This window comes from Chiloscyllium plagiosum, chromosome 15 (assembly GCF_004010195.1).
Source record: "Chiloscyllium plagiosum isolate BGI_BamShark_2017 chromosome 15, ASM401019v2, whole genome shotgun sequence".
In the NCBI taxonomy this organism is placed as follows: Eukaryota; Metazoa; Chordata; class Chondrichthyes; order Orectolobiformes; family Hemiscylliidae; genus Chiloscyllium; species Chiloscyllium plagiosum.
Window position 1 is genome coordinate 4,376,476 of NC_057724.1, and position 19,834 is coordinate 4,396,309.

Consider the following 19,834-nt stretch of genomic DNA (forward strand, 5'->3'; position numbering starts at 1 on the left):
GGACTATAACCTGGTGTTGTGTAATTTTTAACTAAGCACAGAACAAGCAGACACACCCGAAACAAACACTTAGAAACCACAGGACAGGTCAACACAGCTGGACCCAAGTCAATGTTGTTCGAGCTGTGGATCTTTCATTAGTAAAGTGAGAATTTGATGAGTGGTCTCTCCATGTATTGTGCCTAACTTTCTCTACCCGACTGCCTTTCTCCTGGCCAGAACAGGTTCATGGCAGCAGTTCTGACTCAAGGTGAATCACGCGTGGGCCAAATTAAGGTTTGTTGTAAAATTTCAGGTAATTAATTTAGCACAGGTGATGACTTCCACAAGCCCAGACAACGCTGTGTAGTACCGAATTACCGGCTGCCAGTTAACTTACTTTCCCACCAGACCACCTCCTCAGGCCCAGACCTGGCAGCTTAAAAGTCAGTTAAAAATTTAGGAGCCAAATGCCCACCTCCCCAGGCCAGAGTCGCTACTCACGTTCCAAATTGCAGCAGCAGCCGGCTGCCAATTAGTTAAATTTGAAAATTAATTTAGTCACTTACCAGACTACCTCCTCAGGCCAAGTTTTGGCAGCAAATTAGGAGTCAAGTGCCCACCTCCCCAGGCCAGGGTCATTACTCAATTTCAGAATTACAGGAGGTGAAGCCAATTCACCGCAGATCAGAATTGTGGCCACCCTCTGCAGGTGTCCAGCCCTTTTCTGGTCTGTCCCGCTGGGCAGGGCTGGCCGCCAGGTACCAGTCAGCTTAAATTTAAAATGTAAGAATCGCTTACCCTGTTGAGAGAGAAAAAAAGGGCCTGCCGACTAATGCCAAATTGTCGGACAAATTTGCCCTGTAGATTAGAGATCACGAAACACAGCTCGAAGTGAAATTGACAAACAGTTTATTGCAAGCGATATCGCTGGAGGAGAAAACAGACCAGCTGAGACAGAACTAACAGTCTGCACAGAGAATTTGATTTCTCCTCCCAGAGCTGAGGATTAGACCGCTAATTGGAAAACAGTTTATCGGATGAAATTCCTGTTCCTTCACACAATGCAACATCCTGATAGTATCATGGTTCCATTCATCTTCCCAGGTCGGTGTTAAAGTCTTTTCTGAAGTGGTGAGGTGCTTCCATTGTCCTGTGGTGCCTGTCTGTCTGTCCTGCTCTTTGTGTGGCTTTGTTGTTGCTGGGTTGTGAAAGTGTCCTCAGGGCTTTGAGATCATGTTGCAGTTGTATAAGACTCTGGTGCGGCCGCATCTGGAATATTGTGTGCAGTTTTGGTCGCCATACTATAGGAAGGATGTGGAGGCACTGGAATGGGTGCAGAGGAGGTTTACCAGGATGTTGCCTGGTATGGAAGGAAGATCGTATGAGGAAAGGATGATTAGGGGTTTAGATAGGGTTGACCCTGAGAACCTTTTTCCATGTATGGAGTCAGCTATTAAGAGAGGGCATAGCTTTAAATTAAGGGGTGGTAGGTATAGGACAGATGTTAGGGGTAGGGTCTTTACTCAGTGAGTCGTGAGTTCATGGAATGCCCTCCCAGTAGCAGTGGTGGACTCTCCCTCTTTATGGGCATTTAAGCGGGCATTGGATAGGTATATGGAGGATAGTGGGCTAGTGTAGGTTAGGTGGGCTTGGATCGGCGCAACATCGAGGGCCAAAGGGCCTGCACTGCGCTGTATTTTTCTATGTTCTATGTTCTGTCTCTATCATGTCCATGGGAGCTTGAAAGCGTATTCCATTGTGAGCGTGCCATCTGACCCAGTTTGTGAGCTGCTCGAGAATTCTGGGTGTCCTGGTACAATTTGGCCAATTTTGCTTTTGTGGGCCTATTGTAGGTTAGCAAATCTTTTCCCACAATCCCCCATTGGGATGGTTCTGAAACGAGGCCTAAACTGTTTCCATCCACCGTATCCTCCTCCACCGAGCTCAGTTTGTTCTTAGTTTGAACAACTTCTCCTTGAAGACATCTCATTTTCTCCAAGTATGGTGTTGGGTACCTTCATGGCCCCAGCTAAACCTGTTTCTTTGTGGGGCATTTGGAGTATTCCTGTTCCAGTCCTACACAGACCACTACCCACAATTCTATTTGATATTTTGTTGTAATCAGTCCTGCTTTCATCAGGAATTTAGAAAAAATAATCCAGTTTTACTTTTTATTTCCATTCTTCTCTCACATTCACCTGGTCCACTTGACTTTTCTTTCCCTTCCTTGACTTCACCATTTCCATTTCTGAGGATAGGCTGTTCACCTATATCCACTACTAACTCTCTGACCCCCACAGTTACACCTGCTCACTCCCTACTTCCTACAAGGATTCCAGTTCCTGGAGTGGATTCCAGTTCCTGGAGTGTCAGAGGCTGAGGGAATTCTGGGTGTCGGAGGCTTATAGAGGTTTATAAAGTCATAAGGACCATGGATAGGGTGAACAGCCAAGATCTTTTACCCAAGATGTGGGAGTCCAAACCAAAAGGACACAGATTTACAATGAGAGGGAAAAATTTACAAAGGACTTAAGGGGTAACTTTTTCATGCAAAGGGTGGTGCGTCTATGAAACAAGCAGCCAAAAAATGGAGTCACAGGGGACAGGGCAGTGAAGAAGTCAGGGCATTGAGTATAGAAGTTGAGAAGTTATGTTGCCGTTGTATGGGGTGTGGGTGAGACCGCACTTGAAGTATTGTGTTCAGTTTTGGTCACTTTGCTATAGGAAGAATGTTATTAAACTGGAAAGAGTGCAGAAGAAATTTACAAGGATGTTGCCAGGACTCAACAGTCTGAGCGATAGGGAGAGGTTGGACAAGCTAGGACTTTTTTATTTAGAGTGTAGGAGACTGAGGGAGGATCTTATAGAGGTGTATAAGATCATGAGAGACATGGATAGGGTGAATGCACTCAGTCTTTTTCCCAGGGTTGGGGAATCAAGGACTAGAGGGTGTCAGTTAAAAGTTAGAGGAGAAAGAATAAAAGGGACTCTGAGGGGCAACTTTTTTACACAGTGTGGCATGTATATGGAATGAGCTGCCAGCAGACGTGATTGAGGCGGGTACATTATAAACATTTAAAAGGCATTTGGACAAATAAATGGAAAGGAAAAGATTAGAAGGATCTGGGCCAAATGCTGGGAAATGGTGTTCGTATGGATGGACATTTTGGTCACCATGAACCAGGTTAGACTGAAGGGTCTATCTCTGTGCTGTAGGATTCTATAACTAAGTGGTGGAGGCTGATACAATCACAAAATTTAAAAGGCACCTGGATTGGTGTCTGAATAGGAAGAGTTTAGAGGAATATGGTTCAAATGCTGGCAAATGGAACTAAGTCAGGTTATGGGATGCTTGGTCAGCCTGAACGAGTTGGACTGAAGAGTCTGTATCTGCATTGTGTAACACTCAGACTCTATGACATTCTATTCTTTGACGCCATCTCGTCAGTTCTGATGCCATCTGATGACATCGGGGTGGCTCTTTCTCCCCAACTGCAGATCCCCACCCCAGGAGCTGGCAGGGCTCTCACCCATGTCTGACCCATTTTCCACAATTCTGCCTTCCGCCTTGCCAGAACAAGTGCTCTGTTTGTCCTTACTTTCGATGCCATCATTCCTTGCATTGGAAGGATCATTCTCCATCATTTCCTCTCTGCCAGCAGGATGCCACTACCAAATATACCTTCCCTTTCACCATCAGCATTTCTCAGGACCTTTGTTGCACTCTTTGTCCACTCGTCGGTCACTCCTAACAACTCCTCACCTGTCCGTGGCCCCTTCCCATATAATCATAGAAAGTCTAACACTTGTCCTTTTACTTTCTCCCTCCTCACTGTCCAAACGCCCAAACACATCTTTCAGGTGAATCAACACTTTAATTATATTTCTTTCAATGTGATCTACTGCATTTGCTCCTCACAATTCAATCTCCTTTATACCAGTAAGGCCAAACGAAAGCTGCTTTACCGAACACTTCTGCTCTGTCCAATCCTTCAGCTGCGTACCATTTCAACAAACCACCATACTCGGGTATTATGTTTAAATCCTAGGCTTGCAGCAGTGTTCAAACAAAGCTTAATGCAAGTTGGAGGGAAAACCACATCAAATTTTGCTTAGGCATTTACAGCCTTTACGATTCACCGCTGAGTTTGACAACTTCAGAGTGTGAATTCAGTCCTCCATTTGATTATAATCCCATTCCCGCCCCACCTCTTGTTCATGTCTCACTGGCTTTGCTTTCAATAAATCATCACTTTTTCTCCCTTTCACATTTATCTATTATATACCTCTGTTTCTCCATTGCCAACATTTGCTCTATATAGTTTGCTTCTGGCATTCTCACAATCTGTTCCCCTCACATTGCAACCCCCTCCACTCGTAACAGTATAAAGAAAACCTCCATTCTTCAGCCCCTCTGGGTTCTCAAGGAGAGTCATACTGGACTTCAAACCTTAACTCTGTTTTCTCTCCGCAAGTGTTGCCAGACCAATTGAATTTCTCCAGCATTCTCTCTTTTTGATCTATCTCCTAAAATGATTAATTTATTGGAGTTTTTCGAGGAAGTCTGAAATACATTGGATAGATGGGAATCAGTAGATTTGGTGTTTGCGAAGGTTTGACAAGATACCTCACAAAAAGTTAAGTCATAAGGTAAGAGCCCATGGTGTTGGAGGTAGTATATTGGCATGGCTACAGAATTGGCTCATGGGCAAGAAATAGTGAGTGGGGATCAGGGGTTCTTTTTCAGGTTGGTGATCCATGACCAGTGAGGTGTTACAGGAATCAGTGCTGGGATCGTGACTGTTTACAATACATATTAATGACTTGGAGGAAGGAGGTGACTATACCATAGCCCAATTTTCAGGTGACACAAAATAGGTGGAAAGGCACGTTGGGAAGGACATAGAGAGAGATATTGAACGTTTAAGTAAAATGGCAAAAGGAGAATGTGGGAAAATGTAAATTTGTTCATCTTGGAAGGAAGAATGAAAGCATAGAATATTACTTAAATGGACAAAAACTGCAAAAAGCCATGAGACAAAGAAACACAGTAAGCCAGCACACAGATAGTAGGGAATCCGCAGGACTAATGGAGTGTTGGCTCTTATTTCAATGCGGTTGGAGTATAATAGTAGGGAAGTCTTACTGCAATTGTACAAGGGGCTGGTGAGCACTTCTTTGGAATACAGAGAGCAATCTTGGTCCCCTCACTTAAGGAAAGGTATCATTTCATTGGAGGCAGTTAAGAAAGTGTTCACTAGGATGGTTCCTGGTATGGAGGGACTGTTGTATGAGCAAAGGCTAAATGAGTCGGGACTCTACTTACTGGGGTTTATATGAACGAAAGGTGATTTTATTGAAACATACAGGATACTTCAGGGACTTAACAGGTAAATGCTGAGAGGATGTTTCCCCACATGGGAGTGTTGAGGATCAGAAGGCTTAGCCTCAGGTTAAAAGGGTTCTAAGTTAAAACTGGGATGCAGACTAATTTCTCTCCTCAGAGTATTTTGAGTTTTTGCAATTCCTTGCCACAGAGATTGGTGGGGGCAGAATCCTTGTGTATATTTAAGGCTGAGATTGATTCTTAATTCGAGAAATCAAAGGTTATGGGGAAGCGGACGTGAGGAATGCTGGATTAGCTGGGATCCTATTTAATGATGGAGACATTGGAGGGCTGAGTGGCCTACTCCTGTTCCTATTTCTTATGGTCTATGAAATGTTTAATGGATCTGACAGGGCAGAATCTAAATCACCCATTGTCTTTTGATGATGAACATGCGAATGAAACTCTTTAAAATTTTAAAGAACTTTAGTCACATGTTCTGAACTTTTGAGTGTGATGCCACTGACAAAGAAAGCAACTGATTCCAGGCAAGGAACTCCACTTGCTTCAAAACTCACCAGCTTCTGAGGGTCCTTGAATTCACATTAAAGCAAACGTATCCTTTGTTTATTAACAACTCCATGAAGAGCAGTCTCAGCAATTGCCTTGTCCCTAACTTGAAGAAACTCATCAAATTCCTCACCCCAGCCTTTTGGACTCTGGTCCACACGTGAACTAATCATTATGAAACAGTATTTCCGACCAGCTGTTCACCATAAGCAAGATATTAAACATAGCCAACCAGCAAAACTCGCAACATCATTAGATGTGACTCTGCAATAGGACAACACTTGCTTTTTTTCCCCAGCTCCCTCAGAGCCAGCTCTCAGAGTGAACAGAAGCCCTCTTGTTTATTTTTTCTTTTCTGCGGTAGTGCGTATTTTCCCCCGCACCCATGTTGTGTGTGTGCAGGTGTGAGACACAGTGAAAGACACAAGGTGCACAAATCTTTATTTAGTTTCCACCACCAGGAAGAAAAGAAACATCGAAGTGGCCAGTGATAAGCAGTGCCCTTCACATCAAAGGGCAATGCTGTGTGGTCAAACAGTGAAAAATAACCTGCTGCTCCATTGCATGGCTCAACACAAGTACAGCGTGGTGACATGAGCAGCCACTGCTAGCAGAAACAGCCTACAGCCTACTGCAGCTGGTATTCCCAGGCAGTCTCCCAGCCATATACTAACCAGGCCTGAGTCTGCTTAGCATTTGAGATCAGGCCTTTTTAAGACTAGCATAGCCATCGGTGCTGTGCCTCCACCCCACACACTTGCTATATGATCCTAAGTGTGTAAAGAATTATATTGAGAGCCAATCAGGGATTGTCAGTTGATCTTACATCAACACACTTGCCTGTACTGAGCGTTACATGTACTAATCCACAGGGCCCTGTACTTTGTGGACAGAAAGAACATGCATACACACTTAGGCTTGTTCCAACTCGACAAAATAAGCGACAGGAATTCCATAGTTTCTTTCTCAGAGCTTTGCCCTAAGCAATTTGAGTCAACCTGCTTGCGTTAAAAGCACAACCAGATTCTGGCAGCTAGCTGTCAGTCATAATTACCAGGTGCATTCTCATGTGTGGGAACATGTAATAACTGAACCATAGCTAGCACAGCAGCTGAGGTAAGGTTGAAGTGTAAATTTCAATGCTGTGTGAGTAATTTAAGGAGTATTAGTCTCCTTAGAAACAATTCAAACCTTCCTCATTCTATAAACAAACCTTGTGAATAAAACATTGAGTGTGCCCGGCATCTTGGGAGGCGATGGCCTAGTTTTATTATCACTGGATTGTTAATCCAGAGACCCAGGAATGTTCTGGGGGCCTGGGTTCAAATTCTACCACAAAAGATGGTGGAGTTTGAATTCAATAAATAGGAATCTGAGATTAAGTGTCTAATGATGACTACGAATCCATTGTCAATTATTAGAAAAACTCATGTAGTTCACTTCAGGGAAGGAAATCTGGCATCCTCACCTGTTCTGGCCTACATGCCACTCCAGACTCAGCAATGTGATTGACTCTTAACGGCCCCTTGGGTAATTAGGGATGGGCAATAAATGCTGGCTTAGCCAGTGATGCCCTAGCCCCATGAATGAGTGAAAAAATGAATAAGTTTGACTTGCTAACCATTGTTTATTGATGAATGTTTGTGTGCTCGTCCCCCTGCCGACAACTTCTATTCATGAGTCCTATTGGACAGAAAACAGGAGTTGCATTTCTGAGAAGGTATGATATCAGCCAATCAAACAGGATAACTGTTTTCCTCAGAAACAACAGGATTGTCACTTGATCAAGGTGTTGATGTGTTAGCAGCAATAGACTCTCCACAGGATATACATTAGGTAAGACAAGAAATAGAACATAGAATTATTCTTATATTTAACTTAAATTTAGGTTTCCATAAACCTGTGAGCATTGAGTTTGAGACATTAATCAATTGGTAGCAGTCAGCTAATAGAGGCTTAATGTGAATGGTGGTATCGGGATCAAAGAGGGATATGATCTTGGCTAATCTATCCCCCACTGCTGAGCACTTCATATACAAAAAGAAACAAAACAGGACAAGAGGCATGGAGGTGTGACAAAGCAAAGGGCTGTGAGGTTTTCATCCACAGTATTTCTAGAACCAAGTGCAGCCATACAAAGCAGAATCAAAATGGCTGCTGGATTTGGGGTCTTTATCTTCAGGGATTGGAATTTGGCAATGAGGAAGGTACACAGAGTCTTGGTTAGACCCCTTCTGGAGTACAGCTGTGGGGCACAGATTCGTCAAGATGATACCAGTGATTAAAGAGTCCAATTAAGAGGGCAGGTTACATCAGTGTGGTTTACATTCCCTTGAGTTTCAAAGACTGATGGTAATCTAATTGTGGTGTTTATAAAGAGGGGTAAATATAGAGGGACTGTTTTCACCTGGTGAGGGAATCCAGGAGCAGGGATAATATTTGAAATAATCTGAGCTGGGTTGTTAAAGTCTGATGAAACTGCTAATTCACCATCACTGGTTTGCATCTTGACTCATTGAGCACAATCAAAATTAATATCTGGTGGATGTAAACTAGGCTGTGGACTCACTATAACTCATTTTTCACAGTCACAATCCAGCTCAGTGTGTGAGGGATTTGGAACAATCTGCCTGATGCAGGAGTAACAAGAGAGTTGTTCAAAATACACCTCAATGCTGTCCTCAGAATATCATAGTACAAGATTTGGGGGACAGGGGTTTTGGAATTTAATGTTGTTTGATTATCTGCAGTCATGGTTTATATCTCCCTGAGAAGTCTTAACTTTTCCACAACATGAAATTGAATTTCTTACGAGAATGTAAAATTCCAGTACAGATATTCAGGGTCCTGAGTTTCAAGCTCAGTGTTTCACAAACATCACAAGCTGACACTGTGCCAATGACATACAACACCAGGGATTATTCTACTATTTATAACTCTACTTGTCAAAATTCTAAAACCTCTTTATAAAACTCCCCTCAAGGATAAACATGCATGTGTACATACAGACACACACACGAGATGAACTGGAGGGCCTATCTGACAGGTAAATTTGGAGCTTTGATAAATAGTTTAACGTTTGTGATGACACTGGGAATAGCAAGGCTTGATTCCAGAACACATTCTCAGTGAGGCATGACACAATGGTAAATCATAGGTTATAACTGTATCCTAGATCTCAAGAAGGAGCAGAAAATCAAGATGGGAAAAATATTGGAGATTTTGAAATCCCATTTGGAATCCTCTGCTGATGTTAGTTATGGACAAAGTTAAAAATCACATAACACCAGGTTATAGTCCAACAGGTTTAATTGGAAGCACACTAGCTTTCGGAGTTAGTGTGCTTCCAATTAAACCTGTTGGACTATAACCTGGTGTTGTGTGATTTTTAACTTTGTCCACCCCAGTCCAACACTGGCATCTCCAAATCTTAGTTATGGACAGTATGGATTTAATTTCAGACCTTAGGAAGATAGGGAGAATATCGATGAGTATGTTTTTGCACGAAGACATTGACCTGAATCCTGTGAATTTGGACATTTGCAAAATTATCACCATTTATTTTCAAGAATGCTTCCAATACATGAGCTTTGAAGTTGTCAATCATTAGCCAGAGAGTAATAATGACAGAATGGATATGTTGAGAGAGAATGCAACCATGGAGTAAGAGAGGAAATATTTACAGAAGGGCCAGCAGAACAATAAAGGATGTAGATACTGTAAGGGCCAACCACATAAGGTAGGAGGATGGCCACTATGGGGAAAAGCATGCCCTACTGTAAGAAACTGGATCATTTTGAGTACAAGCACTGGACTAGAATGAAGCAAAGTAAGTTTACAAAGATGGCTACTGAAGAGAGGTGAGATGCTGTTTCTGACAAACATTCTATTCCCTGAAAGAGGCTGGCATTGTCCTGAGTCCTAAATCAATAGCCACTGATCCTCATTTCCAACTTGTCTGACATTTGGTATCTAATCCTCCTGTACCCTAAGATCCAGTTCACTCCAGCACCTGAGGTTCAGCTCACCAACACCAACATTTAAATAGTGAGTCAACAAATGTGTCACTGGAAAAGCACAACCGGTCAGGCAGCATCCGAGGAACAGGAGAGTCGACGTTTCAGGCATAAGCTGTTCATCAGGAAGATGGGGTGAAGCAAGGGAGCTGAAAGATAAATAGGAGGGGGGTGGGACTGGGGGGAAGGTAGCTTGGAAGGCAATAGGTAAGTGAATGTAGGGGGTGGTGGTGATAGGTCGGAGGGGAAGGTGATAGGTGGGAAGGAAGATGAATGGGTAGGACAGTTAAAGAGGGTTGTGCCAAGTTGGAGGGAGGGGAGATGAGGAAACTGGTGAAATCAACATTGATCCCATGTGGTTGGAGGGTGCTGAGATAGAAAATGAGGCGTTCTTCCTCTAGCTGTTGGGTGCTTAGATTTGGCAGTGGAAGAGGTGACCCAGAAAGGTGATAACCTTGGTGTCATGTTTGATACGAAGGTGAGCTTTAACCATGCATCCATGCCCATCACTCAGACCACCCAGTGTCACCTCTGACTCCACCTCTGCCTCAGCTCATCTGCTTCCTCAGTCATGCCTTTGTTCAGTCCAAATCTTGATCATTCCTAAACTCTCCCAGTGGCTAATCTTGCGCCACCCTCTACAAACGTGACTTCATTTTACTCACAGCAAGCTCCATTCACTGAGCTGCATTGGCTTCCATTTAAGCAGTAGGTTAATATTAAAATTCGCAATCTTGTTTTCCGACCCCTCTGTGGCCTCACATCTCCCTAGCTTCATAACCAGCTCTAGCTGTGCACCACTCCAGGATGTCTGCACTTATCTTGTTCTGACTCTTTCTTCATTTCTCTGTGCTAACGGTAGACTCGTGGAGCAGAACGATGACCTCATAAAATCTAAGAAAAAGGTCACACTACACAACAGCTTAGATTCTGAAGACTTAACTTCGAGAATCTCAAGATAAAGCCGTGTGCAATCTGGAATCAAGGCCCATCAATGACTAGGGGCTAGACGCCAGTATGGACTGGATTGGAAAGACTGTTGTGCTGAATTTTTTATTTTTTAATTTTTCTGATTTATTCCTATGATCTGTGTTGCTGCACCTTTAATTTCTTTACTTTTCTAATTTTTTCCCTAAGCATTTGTACTTGAGCATCCGTACCTCTTTGTACCTAAAATGGAGCCGTAAGTGGCAACTTGTAAACTTTTCACTGTATTCATTTGAGAATGTGAAAATAAATCTAATTGTAATTCTAATTCTAACGAAATGCACTACTGACAACTGAAGGTTCGCTATAGGCTAATTCTTCCTGACTCTTCACATCCTTAAGTCCTGATCATCCATCACTTTCTAACCACATTCTGTACTTTTTTAGTTAATACATTTGCCATTTCAGTACGGGACACTGTCTGAAGTCTTCAAAAGCCAGGCACCTGAATCAGTGATAAGTGTGAGAGAAATGGCAATGCAGATGACGTTGTAACAAATAGTTTCAGATAAATGGTTGAACACTGAACAGAGACCTGGATGTTTTTCAACAGCGATGTGATGAAAATGGTGCATCAAACAGGACAATGTGAAACTCTTTAGTTAAGGAATATAGCTAATTAGATACTACAGGAGAGAACTTTGTGTTGATGAAGCCAAAGTTAAAGTAATTTGAAGATGCTGAATAAAAATTCTATGTGCAATAACATTACAAGATCTTATGGACTGTATTGAATGGTACCAACAGCTTAGGAAGAAACAGTTTGTTGAAAATCATGTGGATGGCCCTGTTATCATTGCTGAGGACCATGATCTCTAGCTGTTAAGAGGAGACAAAAAAGTTTGGACGGGAAACAGTTTTTCAAAATGATCCATTCTGAGAAGTCTTCTTCAGACAAAGAATACTGGGAGACAGTGTTTCCTTGCAACATGGTATGGGGGAGGTGATGGCCTAATGGCAATATCGCTGGATTGTTAATCCAGAGACCCAAGTCATGTTCTGGGGACCTGGGTTTGAATCCCACCAAGGCAAATGGTGGAATTTGAATTCAACAAAAATCTGGAATTAAGAGTCTAATGATGACCATGAGTCGATTGTTGGAAAAGTCCACCTGGTTCACTAATGTCCTTCAAGGAAGAAAATTGCCGTCCTTACCTGGTCTGGCCTACATGTGACTCCAGACTCACAGTCATGTGGTTGACTCTTAACTGCTCTCTGGACAATTAGGGATGAGCAATAAATGCTGGCCTGGCCAGCAACGTCCTCATCCCATCAATGAATAAAAAAAACGGTTAACTCAACAAAAGAGAGAAAGGCAGCAAATAGAGCTGACAAGAAATGATATTCCCCAACTGCACTGCTAAGATCCTACCTCATGCAAAAGCAAATTTACTGAATCCAACCTATTGTTGATTAAACCCTCAACAAGGTACGATTCTAAATCATTACCACAACTTAATCAGCTTTACCAACTACTGAAAATAAAACAATTAACTGTGGATGCTGGAACTCTCTAACAAAAACTGAAATTGCGGTAGAAGCTAACCAAGTCTGGCAGCAGCTATGGAGTGAGAAACAGGAATAATGTTTGGAGTTCAGTTCTGAAGAGGGGCACTGGACCTTAAACATTCCCTCTCTTTACAAAAGCTGCCAGAACTGCTGAGTTTCTCCTGCAATTTCTGATTTTGTTACCAACTATGAGCTTGGTTCTAAAATAACTCCCAGGAATTTGTAGACACCAAAGATACCTCAGAATAAAACATAACCGCTTTGATTTATTAGAGCAAAAACATCCCAGATGACCTAAGCTATCTCAGTACAGAAAATTTTTCATTTTAGAATTCTAGAGAATGTTATCTGGATCTTTAAGGCATTAAATGTAATTTTGCAGCCTTTAAGATGATTACTAACTAATATTTTGTTCTAAGAATCAATCCTGGAATCCATTATAGTAATGGTTACAGTATGTCAGAGGAAAGACTAAATGAGATAGTTGACACGTCTCGAGATAATAGAGAGGCTTTATACAAACACTTAGAAAGATATGTAAAGTTACAGTTCTGTTTGGAAGTGTAACAAATCCATCTAAAAAGAATTAGGGTAAACAAATTATCATCATATGGAAACAACACTTTGATTTGATTGCTTTATTGTTGTCACATGTACCGAGGTACAGTGAAAAGAGTTGGTTTGAGTGCAATACAGGCAGATTGTACCATTCAAAGTGCATCAGGGTAGCAGAATGGAGTGCAGAATACAGTGTTACAGATATGGAGAAGGTGCAAATAAAGATCAACTTCAATATTTGAGAGGTTTGATCAAAAGTCTGATAATAATGAGGAAGAAGAGTGCAGTGCAGATGCTAGCACTGCTACCTCACAGCGCCAGGGACCCGGGTTCAATTCCTGCCGTGAGCAACTGTCAGTGTGGAGTTTGCACGTTCTCCCTGTGGCCACGTGGGTTTCCTCCCGGTGCTCTGGTTTCCTCCCACAGTGCAAAGATGTGCAGGTTAGGTGAATCGACCATGCTAAATTGCCCATAGTGTTAGGTGCATTAGTCAGGGGTAAAAAAAAACGTAGGGGAATGGGTCTGGTGGGTTGCTCTTTGGAGGGTCGGTGTGGATTTGTTGGGCCGAAGGGCCTGTTTCCACACTGTAGGGAATCTAATCTAAAAAAAGATGTTCTTCATTCTATTTGTACATGCATTCAAACTTTTATATCTTCTGCCTGATGGAAGAGAATATAACCCGGTTGGGCCGAGTTTTTGATGATGTTGGTTGCTTTAGGCAATGAGAAGTATAGACAGAGTCAATGGATGGAAGGCTGGTTTGTGTGATGGACTGGGAAAAACAATTGCCAAACAATGCTGTGATGCATCCAGATAGGACGCTTTTTACTTAGAATCCCAACATAAATTCATTGCTTTTTTCTGTTGAAGAGGAGCTATCTTTTGGGAGAACTCGACTTGGCCATTATGACCAAGGTTGTTGAACTGTTATGAGCAGTCATCGACAAAATGGATTTAAGTAAAAATTCTTGGAAAACAGCAATTTTTAACATGTCTTTTTCAGTTCTTTCTGTATGCCTATTTGTGGGTTGTCAGCCAGTGCAATGTTGTATAATTGTTTATGACTTTGCTCCTAGCAAATTCTACAACAGTTATTTTATTAAATTAGTGATTTACTTCATTTGTGGTATTAATTCTAATGCGAGAAATTCCTCTTGAACCTGATGATTTCCTGGACAGCAGAAATCAGCTCCAGTCCCTCCATTCACTCTCCGTAACTGGTAAACCGTGTATATCGGTCGTGGATTGTATGCTTTTTCTATTTACTTCCCTTAGACATTATATTTCAACTGTCGTTTCTTAATAGTCTACTGAATAAATTATCCTAAATTTTATGAATTTAACCCCCTTTTGTTAATCTGTGACTCCCAACCTTTAAATTGTGCAGTCATCACTGATTTCTGGAATCCATCAAATGCTTGAATATAGAAACAGGAGTAGGCCATTCAGCTGCATTATTCAATGAGATCATGACTAATTTGTGGCATAATTCCACATACTTGTTTTTGGCTCATATCTCTTAATACCTTTGCTTAACAAAAATGGATCCATCTTAGACTGAAAGTTAACAACTGGTTCAGCGTCCATTGTTGTTTGTGGAAGAGAATTCCAAGCATCTACGAGTGGCACGGTGCCTCAGTGTTTAACACTGGTGCCCCACAGCACCAGGGATCCGGGTTTAATTCCAGCCTGGGGTTACTGCATGGAGTTTGCACGTTCTCTCAGTGTCTGCGTGGGTTTCCGTCGGGTGTTCTAGTTTCATCCCACAGTCCAAAGATTTGAAGGTTAGGCGGATTGGTAATGTTAAATTGCGCACTGATAGGCAGGCTAGGTGGTTTAGCCATGGGAAATCTGGGGTTACGAGGATAGGGGTCTGGGTCTGGGCAGGATGCACTTCAGAGGATCAGTGCAGACTTGATAGGCCAAATGGCGTCTTTCCACACTGTAGGTGATTCTACCAATTTTTGTGTGTCGAAACACAACATCTCTCCTGAATAGACTGGCCCAACTTCTCAGACCATGTCCCTAACTGTAGAGTCCCAACTAGTCTACCTTTATCTGTCCAGTCTTTTCATAGAATCCTGGTATTGTCTTGAAGACTTCAATGAGAGCACCCCTTAACTTTCTAAATTCTAGAGAAAAAAGGTCTTATTTGTCTCCTCAAAACTGAAGCCTTGAAGCCCAGGTAACATTATTCTAAACCTATGTTGAATTCTTTCAAAGGCTAATATATCCTTCTTAAGCTATGGTACCCATTGCCCATCAAACTTTCTCATTGTCTGAGTAAATGTCTTCAATATCGGTGAGATGTAATATAGAAGGCTGTAGGATGGTTAAAGAGAATTGATAGAATTAACATTATAATGAGTTAAAGCAGCAGTCACCATCATTCCAATTCTTCATTTGGGGCGGCACGGTGGCTCAGTGGTTAGCACTGCTGCCTCACAGCACCAGAGACCCAGGCTCGATTCCAGCCTCAGCGGCTGTGTGGAGTTTGCACATTCTCTCCATGTTTCTGTGGGTTTCCTACGGGTGCTCCAGTTTCCTCCCACAGTCCAAAGATATGCAGGTTAGGTGGATTGGCCATGCAAAATTGCCCATAGTGTTAGGTACATTAGTCAGAGGGAAATGGATCTGGGTGGGTTTCTCTTCGGAGGGTTGGTGTGGACTTGTTGAGCCAAAGGGCATTTTTCAGCACTGTAGGGAATCTAGTCTAATCTAATCTAATTGATATCACTCTGCAGAGTGATGTGTCACAATCTGGACTTGGATATACAATGAATCAAAATGGACAAAGTTAACAGAGATTCACACAGATGGGGGAGTATTCCTTGTGAGCATCTCCACTTACAATTAATTTAGAGCTTGTATCCACAAATGGAACATGATGAATATTGAGGAAGATCACCAACCATTGGAATAAAAATTACTGTATAAGGTGTACTCTCTTAAGGGCAAGGTGCACCTACCATAACGACCTGGTTCAGAAGCAACCATGTGTAATCATCTAGCAAGTCAGCGTTATCTTAAAATATCCTCCTTTAACTATTAGAATAAATTAGTGATTCAAAACAAATTCATACTCGACAGCATAGAGCTTGGGAGAAAGTGAGGACTGCAGATGCTGGAGATTAGGGTCGAAGAGTGTGGTGTTGGAAAAGCACAGCAGGTCAGACAGCATCCGAGGAGCAGGAGAATCGACGTTTTGGCATATGCCCTTCGGGAATAATGGGGATGGTGGGGAGTTAGAGGGTTGGGTCTGGGATAAGGTGGGTTGAGGGGAGATGAAGAAACTGGTGAAATCGACATTGATTCCTTGTGGGTGGAGGGTGACAAGGCGGAAGATGAAGCATTCTTCCTCCAGTCATCAGGTGGTTAGGATTTTGTGGAGAAGGTGGCCCAGGACTTTCATGTCCTTGGCGGAGTGGGAGGGGGAGTTGAAGTGGTCGGCCATAGGTCAGTGGAGTTGTTTTGTGCTTGTGCCTCAGAGATGTTCTCTGAAATGTTCCGCAAGTTGGCGTCACCTACAATCAGACCCCACCACCATGCCCACCCCAATCAGCATTCCGCAGAGACCATTCCCTCCACGACTCCCTTGTTAGGTCCACATCCTCTACCAACCCATCCTCCCCTCCTGGCATCTTCCCTTGCCACTCAGGAGGTGTAAAACCTGCGCCCACACCTCCCTCCTCACCTCCATCCAAAGCCCCAGAGGATCCTTCCACATCCTGCAGAGCTTTTCCTGCACATCCAAACACCTCATCGACTGTGTCTATTGCTCTCGATGTGGTCCCCTCTACATTGGGGAGGCAGAATGCCAAATTGGGATAACCAAAACTTGTATTGCATGAAAGTGGCCTCTACCAAACAGAGTTCACTTCATCAAAAGTAACTTGCTTACCTTCAATCCCTATATACAATGTTCAGGGAGAACTCCAGGAAATGTGAGAGAGATTGGCAATGGTAGGAGAATAGGAAAGTCTAGTTGGGCCTTGGCACTTGTTAAATAAGTGTGTCCTTTCAGAGCTGGATCCCTAACAGCAGAGGTTGTTGACACTGGAGGGACATCGGGTGGGGGAAATTGGTTGGTCTTGTGAATCCTCATTCAGGAGAAGAGTTGAGATTCTTGGTTGATTGTGCATGGGGGAACTGAAACTCTGACAATGGCCCAAAGAAGACATTGGACCGGAAGCCTTGAGGAGAGAGTAAGTGAGGGAAGCAACAATGAGCTGGAATGGAAGTGCAGGACTGGTAGATTACAGCATTGAGGAAAAAAGAAGTTGAAGAGGGTAGCCTGAAGCTTTTGCCTGCAGCATAAGTGAAATGGAGAGGGCATACAGCTGCAGGACGAGAGGAACCCAGGCAGGTCAACAGGGCAGCATGCCTGAGTCTGAGAGACCATGAGGAGAGGAAGATGCTCTTGGCATCAGAGAATCCTGACATTGTGGAAGCAGGCTATCTGACCCATACCAACCCTGTAAACAGCCCCCAAACGCATACCCCTACTCTATCCCTGTATTTCACATCACTAATGCAGCTCGTCTGCACATTTCTGAACACCATGGGCAAATTAGCTTGGCCAATTCTCATAACCAGCACATCTTTGGATCGTGGGAGGAAACCAGAACACTTGGAGGAAACCCACGCAGACACGGGGAGAATGTGCAAAATCTACACAGTCACTGCAGGTTGGAATCAAATTCAGATCTCTGACATTGTGAAGCAGCAGTGCTAACTGCTGAGCCACCGTGCCATCTTCTGAGATAAGATAACCTGGATCACGCAGTCATGGAAAACTAGCAAGAGCAACTTCACCAACTGGACTCTCCTAGCCATCTAATTGAAAGTCGGGAGTTCAGCTGTAGAACACAGACTGCTAATGTCCGTTGTCAAAGGTTTATCCCTGTATTAAACTTTGTTTGGAGAGATTTGTTGCCTGTGGAATGAAGGATCCCTTAGAACATAGAACATTACAGCGCAGTACAGGCCCTTCAGTCCTCAATGTTGCACAGACCTGTGAAACTAATCTGAAGCCTATCTAACCTACACTATTCCATTATCATCCATATGCTTATTCAATGACTGTTTAAATGCCCTTAAAGTTGGCAAGTCTACTACTGTTGCAAGCAGTGCATTCCATGCCTCTACTAGTCTCTGAGTAAAGAAACTACCTCTGGCAACTGTCCTAAATCTATCACCCCTCAATTTAAAGCTATTTCCCCTCTTGCTAGCCATCACCATCCAAGGAAAAAGGCTCTCACTGTTCACCATACCTAACGCTCTGATTATCATATATATCTCAATTAAGTCACCTCTCAAACTTCTTCTCTCTAAGGCAAACAACATCAAGTCCCTCAACCTTTCCTCATAAGACCTTTCCTCCATACCAGGCAACATTGTAGTAAATCTTGTCTGAATCTTTTCCAAAGCTTCCACATCCCTCCTATGATGCGGTGACCAGAACTGTATGCAATTCTCCAAGTGCGGCCGCACCAGAGTTTTGTACAACTGCAACTTGACCTCATGGCTCCGAAACTCAATCCCTCTATCAATAAAAGCTAACACAGCATATGCCTTCTTAACAACCCTATCAGCATGGCTGGCAACTTTCAGGGATCTATGTATGTGAACACTGAGATCTCTCTGCTCTTCTACACTACCAAGATTCTTACCATTAGCCCAGTACTCTTTGTTCCTGTTACTCCTTTCAAAGTGAATCACCTCACACTTCTCTGCATTAAATTCTATTTGCCACATCTCAGCCAGCTCTGCAGCTTAACTATGTCCCTCTGTAACCTGCAACATTCTTCAGCACTATCCACAACTCCACTGACCTTAGTGTCATCCGCAAATTTACTAACCCATCCTTCTAAGGCCTCATCCAGGTCATTTATAAAAATGACAAACAGCAGTGGCCCCAAAACAGATCCTTGCGGTACATCACTGGCAACTGAACTCCAGGATGAACATTTCCCATCAACCACCACCCTCTGTCTTCTTTCAGAAAGTCAATTTCCTGATCCTTTCTTCAATCACATGGAGCATTTATCATAGATAACATCCAGATAAGCAGGATGCGTAGTACTGGCTAGGATATGGGATTTAAACACATCCCATCATCATCTCACTGCCCACCATCCAATGGCGAAGCAGAGAAGACCATGAAACTACTGTGTGTGAGACATAAAGGCTCTGCTCCGTCAGACTTATGATCCCCATTAGAATGGTGTTCACACAGAAAGAAGGTGTGGGGACATAGACTTACAGGTTTCAGGTGTTGTATTTCTGAGGACAGGAACACCACTGTAGCCTTAATATTCCACTGATGAAGACACAGGAGCTGGTTGGCATGAAGCAACATTCTGACAGCCAACAGATTAAACATCCTCCGGGACAGCAATCAGTGATCGAGTGAGTGACAGTCACTGGTCACAGAATGTTGAATGCTGGGACATGCCCACAGTTGGAGGCTCCTCGAGTTTATGTCATGTACATTATGTATGCCACATACTTTAGCAACTGATTTCACCTGGTTTCTGCTGATGATTTACTTGTAAACAACACACCTCAGATTGAAGACACACCTGAAACATGAATCCCCAGTGACCTCCTGAATACTCCATGGTCTTCAAAGTGAACAGCAGCTCTAACACTCCAACTCCTGAACGTTTGACTGAATACTGACCACAGATCAACATCAGCCTCCATCTCTATTGAGGAGCTGTTTGTTTTCAATAGTGCCTCTTTCTGACTGTGGGGTTTATTTTGACTAATGCTCAGGGTATCACCACATATGTTATTTTTAAAATTCTAAATCAGTTCAATAATAGTATATGTCTTGAAGACAAGAAGGATTAAGTACAAGGCCCTGTGCTGCTGGACTTGC

The 19,834-nt window shown here is 43.0% G+C and overlaps 1 protein-coding gene and 1 long non-coding RNA gene across 2 annotated transcripts in view; one reads left to right on the plus strand and one right to left on the minus strand.

The window, feature by feature from the left end:
- Positions 1 to 11,833, plus strand: part of LOC122557057 (sodium- and chloride-dependent neutral and basic amino acid transporter B(0+)-like) — a 60,224-nt gene extending 48,391 nt beyond the window's left edge. Inside the window, exon 14 of the mRNA XM_043704308.1 lies at positions 10,757 to 11,833. Within this exon, the coding sequence (XP_043560243.1) occupies positions 10,757 to 10,777 (21 nt within the window). The 3' untranslated portion in view covers positions 10,778 to 11,833. The remainder of the gene's footprint in view (positions 1 to 10,756) is intronic.
- LOC122557059 lies at positions 8,690 to 19,510 on the minus strand. Its single transcript, XR_006313737.1, has 3 exons — positions 19,500 to 19,510; positions 14,578 to 14,582; positions 8,690 to 8,804 (listed from the first exon to the last, which is right to left on the minus strand). It is a non-coding gene; the product is annotated as an uncharacterized LOC122557059 (long non-coding RNA).
- Between the last annotated feature and the right edge of the window lie 324 nt (positions 19,511 to 19,834).